At 38.5% G+C, this 7,948-nt stretch overlaps 1 protein-coding gene across 1 annotated transcript in view; it reads right to left on the reverse strand.

Moving 5' to 3' along the window:
* Window positions 1–449: 449 nt before the first annotated feature.
* Window positions 450–7,948, reverse strand: part of SMIM14 (small integral membrane protein 14) — an 80,228-nt gene continuing 72,729 nt past the window's right edge. The window contains exons 3-4 of the mRNA XM_019526398.1: window positions 4,189–4,337; window positions 450–3,607 (exon numbers count right to left, since the gene is read on the reverse strand). Coding sequence (XP_019381943.1) covers window positions 3,575–3,607; window positions 4,189–4,337 — 182 coding nt within the window. The 3' untranslated portion in view covers window positions 450–3,574. The remainder of the gene's footprint in view (window positions 3,608–4,188; window positions 4,338–7,948) is intronic.

Below are 7,948 nucleotides of genomic sequence, written 5' to 3' on the forward strand. Positions count from 1 at the left end.
GGAGTAAGTGTGCCATGGGATGGGGAGGGAGGCCCCGCACATGCTGCTTTGCCCTGGATCCTGCACCCTGCTGAGATCATCTCTGACTGGGATGATCTAGCTGGGGATGATCCTGCAGGGGGCTGGACTAAATGACTTCCTGAGGTCCCTTCCTACCCTAATTTTCTATGATTCTATTGTTGTGCTATTTCTAACTTGCCAGATAAGAGATTCCATAGCCACCACATGTAGAAAATCTATGTCCATTTTAAAGGTTAGAACTTACGCCTGACCATGTCCTTTCAAATGTTATCCTTGACTTACGTTCTGTTTTTTTATTATTATTATTATTATTGGTTGGTTGATGATTTTTTTTTAAACTGTTAGACCATTTGATCTTTAAAATTAACAACTTCTGTTACCTTGGTGCAATTCCAAATCCATCATAAACTTCAAACAAAGACAAAAAGGTTACTAATGTTTGCTATTTATTTCATTAAGTCAATAAAAAGTGCATAGTACAAGCCCTTTTTTCCCCAATCCAAGTACTCAATAAAAGATTAACAGGAAACCCTAAATGGCACAGAGACAATTTTTGTTTGGCATGATTCAGACATTTTAAACCACCAATTTACATTATCACTTTTCCTTTTTCAAATATGAACATTACAGGCTAGGTGATCAGCAGACACTATCTGAGTAACGCAACTTTTAATTTCAGAATAGTGGTGTTAAGCAGACTCTAAAAATACTACTGCTTTAACAAGTTATAAACTAAAGTTATAAACTAAAGTATAACTGTAAAATCTCATCTTTCTTCATGTCACTAAAACATGTCTCTCTTAAGTAGCTGAGTTTAAAGTAATTAAATATGCAACTGATCACATTCTAAAGCTTTGCATATCACAAATTTCTTTCAAGCTTCCTCAAAATTTACTGTGTACAATTTTGTAACCATGATAAATATTTCATTACATATTGTACTGATTATGGCTGCATTTTGCCTCTCTCAGTAATGTTGCTAGTACACTATTAAGAGGACAGTTCCACAGATTATAATGGAACTGCTTGCTGACACAAGTACTATTTAACATGAATAAAAGTGGCAAAATACAATCATATGAATAAATTACTTTTACTTTAAGCAGTAATAATGACATGAAGTTTATATATTGAAGAGAGTATCACAGAATTTTAAAAGATACATGTGGTGACATGGGATAGTGGCCTGGCTATGTACTAAAACATTTTACATAGATTTAAACATTTAAAATAGATTTGCAATGTTTCTCTTTTACATAGAAAATTTAAAACAGTATTCTCATAAGGAAAGTATATATGTATATAAAAACTTTTGGATAAACTTAGAAGAATTTAAAGAAAAAAATGAGAGGAATTTTAAGAAAACCTGTTGATGAAATGCACACACAGATTAATAAATTTTTCTGGTCATAATGTATAGAAAACACCGAGCCATAAATCTGCCAAAATCTTTGAACTGGGTGCACAAAGTTAACCTTCTAAATACATATTTAGGCACTTAAATATAAAGATTATGATTTTCAAAGGTTCTAAGTGCCTGCAAGTCTTACTGACTTCAACAGGCACCAGCATTGTTCTGTTTCTTTAAAATAAAGCCCCTTCTAGGTATATGCTTAACTATGGAAATGAAGCCCAATTTTATGCAGCCAGATTTGAAGACCTTTGGCCATTTATTCTCAGGAAACTGCCAACATGGTAGATTGCATACTTTTGTGTTGGTTCAACAAAGAAAAAGATGACATATTACCTACCCTGTTCTAAAGTTCTCAAACAAAAATGCACAAGGAAGGCAAAAACTAGCACAGTTGGACTGGGTATCCCAATGAGGTCCTTAGACAATCTTTGTGGCCCAGAATGACATTAGTTAACATTAGGATAAGTTCTCTCAACTACTCTTCTGAAATTCTACTGTCTTCAGCATGTGGCATTAGTGTAATTAAGAGAATCTGGCCCAATATTATTTTACAAGTGCTCCCAACTATAGGTTGTGAACACATTGTTCCAGAGAAGTTCAATGGACAACCACTTGCATCAAATTATAGAAGTCTTTCTTCAGGTCCATGCTATATTTTTACAAGAAGGTTTGGCTGACCTGCTATTTATTTACCCTGAGGAAAAGAAACTTGTATCTGGTAACAAAAGGATCCAACAAGGTGCTCTTCTAAGGCTCATTAATGCAAACCATTATTAATGTTAGGAGTCCTTTTGGCTACTCACATGAGTAAGATGACTTACGTGAGGAAAGGTTTACAGGATAAGGCCCTTAATTCTCCACAGATTGGTTTTACTGACCTTCATGGAAAGAAGCTTCACAGACAACTACTAACATAAAAGAATCTTGATGTTATCCTCATCAATTTTTTAATTGATCAAGAAAAATATACAATGTTACTTTTCTGTACATCTTTAAAATGTTCTTAAATTACTTAATGTACATATAAAACTCACTCCCATTAGGTAAAATGGAAGATGCACATATGCACACATCCACGCAAGCAAGCATGAAAGGGAAAAGATATGCCCTAGATCTTAACCTTTGTTTTTTTTATTGTACAATCCAATTGGAAGTAAAAAAAGATCAAAACTTTAAGTATTACTAATTATATGTACGTCAAAAGCAACTTATAAGTAAGTGGCATATTCCTGAAGGCAATTGTTTGGTATGTTTTCATTCTGTTAAACAGATAATGCATTGGGGCTAAAGACTGTTAAGATACTGATTAAGATTATACCCAGGACAGAACATTGTTTAGGATAACTGTCATTTAATTTGTCATTTTATCAAGTCTGTAAAGAATTACTTCAGTTTTAGAGTTTAGTATATGGTTGTTCAAGTTTTAGTTGTCTTTAACAATATATTGAATTCTAATTCATCTCATTTAGTGGCACATGCAATTCAGTGTTTGGAGATATAATATTCTGTTTTAGTCCCTAATATTTAAGCCAAGGTTTTGACAGCAGTAACACTCATATGGACTTTAATTCCAGTAGATGATCTGTGCTTTGGCAAACAACTCTGAAAACTAGTTAAATTCAGTCCAAAGACTAAACAAAAGGCTGCTTTGAGCAGCAAGGTAAATATAAAATAATTTTATTTTTTTCCACCACAAAAAACTCAACTTAATGACTGCAACTAATAAAGTAACTTCCAAAAATAAGGGGGGGAGGGAAATGTGACTAAATCTGAAAAATAATCAATAAAATTCTATGAATATAAAAATGCACATGGATTTTAACTCTCTTTCAATTAAGGCCAGAAACCACTGCAAAGAAATTATGATCAGTGTAACAGAAAGAGTGGAATGTCCACAGTTACAACAACAACCAAAAGACCCCCCGTAGCTCCTTATCATTTATTCAATGGCAATAACATATAAAGCAAAAATTAACTTTAAAAGTGAAATAGCTACTAGCAGTTTATGGAAATAACATCTTGCTTTATGTAAATGCAAAAGGAAAACAGTATTGAGTGGGGTTTAGGAGTACTCCAGTCACTTTCGTTCATTTGGTCGTGCAAGATTTAGTCGCTGAACATTTCTGGTATTTTAAAGTTCTAATCCACAGGTGGGGCAGGTGGTTCTTGTCCCTAGTTGCATGAAAAAGAAAACAGCATTAGATTAGAAATGCTTGTCTACAAAGAATGACTTGCCAAAACAGTGGACAAAAGGAGATATGCTCTCCCTGCTTTTAAGGTTCTCCTCCATCTCCTTCAACATTTGAAACAAGCTCGCAGCAGTAGCAATCTTCTTCTTACTAGAAGGTATTTTTCAGAGCCCAAGAGGATTCCCTCCCACAGTACTGTTTATTATTCTTCCTCCAGGATCCTGTGCTACCAGGACTGATCTTCCCAACAAGCTCAAGAAGGCCACTCCAAGTAAAGGCAGTTGAAAAGTATTACTGGAGTCCAGAGGATGTCATCACAGACCCTCAATACCTTATCTCTGCTCTTCTGCACAGCAACTTCTATGGATTGTCTCAGTATTCTACTGTACTTTCAAATTGATTTTTTTAACATTAAATGTAGCACTAAAATAATGAAGTAAAAGTAGAGAAAACAGTTTGAGAAAACACCCTGATTAATGTAAGGCAGTATACTTTTAAGAGTTCATTACTATATTATTTCAGAGAACCTAGACATGAGGCACTTTAAGATACAAACAGACTTACGCTATGTGGACTGGTGGGCTTTCCAACTGTGTTGGATCCTCTTAGATTACTAGGTCTCAGCAAGAACAACACAAATGCAATAACCACCCAGGCCATCATTATCATGGCAAAGCTGACGCTGTTGTCACCAGAGGAATTTGGTCCTGGCACTACAAGGAGAGAAGACTTTATTAAAAGAAGACATGAGAAAAGAGTCCTTTTATCAACATGAAGATGTAAACAAAGCATAACTCTCAAATAGAACTAAAAGAGGTTTTTGGTTCACAACCATTAAATACTCAATCTGTTTGCCTTTAAAGAGGAATAGCTTATTGTAAGATTGAAGCTGTTTTCTACCTGCCTTCCTCTGCCCATAGCAAAAAAAATGTCCTTTTTTGGGTAACATTGTAGTAAAATTCCTTGCACGTAGAATATTTCATGGGTGGGTGAGAAGCAGCATACAGGAGTGGAACAGGCAGGTGGGGTTGGAAGGAGTGTCTAGGAGCTGGATGGGTGGGTGGGGCCAAGGCCAGGGCCAGGGCCGGGAATGTCCGGAGAGTAAATTGTGGCTCTACCTCAGGTCCTGGCACGAGCCCTACACTGTCACCACCCTGCAATCCTGGCCCTGGCCCCACCTCCCCATTCCACTCCTTGATGCTGCTTTCCACCTACCCGCATCCCCATCCCATCCCATCTGCCCAGCCAAGTATGCCCTGCCCATAGGGATCCCAAACCAGACTTCATGGAGACCCAACCCACCCAACTACTTTGTCTGGTGCCCCCAGACTGGTCTAGTAATCTACCACTTAGGGAGCTTTGGTGAGCTGCTGCAGGGGGAGGAGGTGCTGACTTGGTCTGCAACAGCTCACCAAAACTCCTTAAGTGCCCGCCCCCCCCCCCCAAATAATTGTCCACCCCCCTCCTAAGACCACAAAAAAGGTATGGATGGAGATGTTTACCATTGATATGATACAAGGGGGAGTAGTGTGCAGCATGAACTAATGAAAAACAGAAGCTAGACAATGTACTATACTTACATTCATAATAGAATCCCACTTTCAATACAACATGGCTGGGACTTCAGAATAGGTTCCTAAATCTGAAAAATTGGCCATGAAAGGACAGCTGGCCACCCTAGCTGGGAGAGGGAAGTCCCTAAAGCCTCCTAAAGATCTGATTATTTAAAATTTGCAACATTTTTCTGGTGGAACATCATTTCAAATAATCAAGTTATGATCAATGGTGTCAATTGAAATGCTAAACCAGCATAGTTCACTATTTACAGTGCTTATATGGCTCCCATCAAAACAGCATCTGAACACCTCACAATCCATATTATACTTATCCCCACCATACCTCTGTAATCAATATCTGAAAACTTGGAAGGATTTTATGGACATCAGTTCCAGGAAACTGGCTCAATCTGGAATTAAAAGATACAAAACAGATGGCCACTAGAAAACACAGGTTTGGACTCCTGCCCTCAGCCAAAACAGACAAACACGGTCTCTTCCTGGCCTGTATAGCCTTTTATGAGGAAGGCGTTGTGGCAATATATTAATGGTACAATTGTTTAAACAAAAAAAAAAAGCCAGTTGCATTAGTAGTGTTTTAATGGCGAAGTTCTGGTTTGTACTCAAAGGGAATGAAACAGTTTCTACAGAGCAGCGCAGGGAGACAAACTTTCATAACATGTCCCTGATATAATTTAATTGTACCTTGGTTTTGAAGTGTAGACAGAAAAGCCACATTTTACTCCTGTCCCCAAATCATGCTCAGCTCTAGAATTTTTCAGAGCTACAGCATACGAACTCATTACAGGTGTGTGTGTGCCTACATATACTGCAGGGTCAATTTAGGCTATGGGCTAAGCTCAGGGCACTGGTGGGTAGGGGACGGGATCAAACACAAAATGAATCATCAGGGGCCACCAGTATACCTCTATGTGGCTTGCTTCTCTCTCCTTGCCTTACAGGAGGTGGTGGAAGAGTTGAAGCCAAGGGCACAGAGGAATGTCAAGACACTATGCCAGCTGAAGCAAAGGACTGAACTAGCCCATAGGATGTTCTAAATTATTTTTGGGGTCATTGGTGCACCCAGTAATCCAAGGACTGGGGAAGCAGACTGACTGCTCACTGCAGCTGACCCAGCCTTAACTTGTGCTTTTCAAGTATGCTTTCTTGTTGTTATTTCAAGAACAGTAATGCCTGCAGCATTTAAGGACCCTTTTTCCTATAAAGCATTAATTTCAGTGGGTTCTCCCTTTTTGTTAGCTCCATAGCTTTGTAGTTCTTGTGTTCGCTGTTGGTACTCACCAGTCATGGCTCTTATGGCCTATTCTCTTGGGTACAGAGTACTCGGTTCATACACACACAATCAACAAATCTGCTAGATGGATCAGCAAGTCTGCTACTTACACCGTTTTGGTGTGCAGCTTCCTGAAGAGCAATGTGGACAATTTCTTGGGTGAAAATATGATAAGCCTTCATCTTTACACAATCTTCCAGCCTGTATTTCATGCTGGGCCTATTTCTTCACAATCGAAGATTTTAGCTGATTGTGAAGATTTCTTCACAATCTAAGATTTTTTGGACAGTTGTATAACCAAAATGACTATCTTAAATGCCTTTTGACCATTCCTTTGTCATAATAAGGGCTCAGCCTTATGAATGAGGAAACGAGGCACATGATATAAGGGGGTACAGCTCATTGTAGCTAGACTTAATATTTGCCACTTTACAATTAGCATGCCTGCTTCTCTCTCATGATCTGGTCTCTCATACTCTGTACAATGGTTAAGGAACTGAATTTAGCAACTGTTCTTGAGCATTTTGTTGCTGAAGAAGGTTATAATACAACACATATGGATGGCATTTGGATGGCACCAAATGTCTTAAAAATAAATTCGAACTCAGTCTAGACAAAACATCAATTGTCCTACCCTGGGTTTGGCTCCATTCCCACTGCCTAGTCAAACCATGCCAGATCCAATAACTGAATTTACATTGTGCTCCAGCATGGTAGTGTAATTTCATTCTTTTACAAATGCCCACATGCCTCAGTTAGGGAAGTGGTGCAATCTTTCATAATCTTTTACTCAGGAAACGTCTTAACAGAAGAAGATACATTTTTCCTCTAAGTTACAGCCAATAGGGGAACAGGAAAGATGAGATGGAAACAAGTATTGGTAATATGTAAAAAACAGACAACTGTTCCTATCCTTTATCCAGTGGTGTAACTAGGACAAGGCAAATGGGGCAACTGCCCCAGGCACCTAGTTAAAAGTGGGGGAGGGGGGCATTAAAACAAACAAACAAAAGAACTGCTACTGCTGGCAGCTGCATGATCACAGTTGTGACTGTGGCAGCAGCTGGAAGTCACCACTTCTGTGTTCCTAGTACATGGCTGTGTCCCTATGCTTGCAGGCTTTTCCACATATGAACTGCATCACCATTACCAAGATGTCACAGTATTTGGAGAAGATTACTCCAATTGAGAAAGAACAGACAGCTGAAATGGGCAACATAATAGTTTTATGCTGGTGGGCAAAGGATGCAGCCCCTGGTTTAGGAAGGTTTCTAGATGCTTTGCAGATGCTAAGCTGTCACACAGCAGCACCTGTAACTCCTATCATTGTCAGTTTGCTAGGAGACTCCAGCTGCTCTAGCAGATGCTCACCTGGTCTCAATTATACATGCCTTTCACTATCTCTGCTACAGAAATGTGATATATTTGTACTTTCAATAAACAGTCTTACTGGAAATGCCCAGCAATAGCAGTG

Source organism: Gavialis gangeticus, unplaced genomic scaffold, assembly GCF_001723915.1.
Source record: "Gavialis gangeticus isolate Ggan-Ray unplaced genomic scaffold, GavGan_comp1, whole genome shotgun sequence".
In the NCBI taxonomy this organism is placed as follows: Eukaryota; Metazoa; Chordata; order Crocodylia; family Gavialidae; genus Gavialis; species Gavialis gangeticus.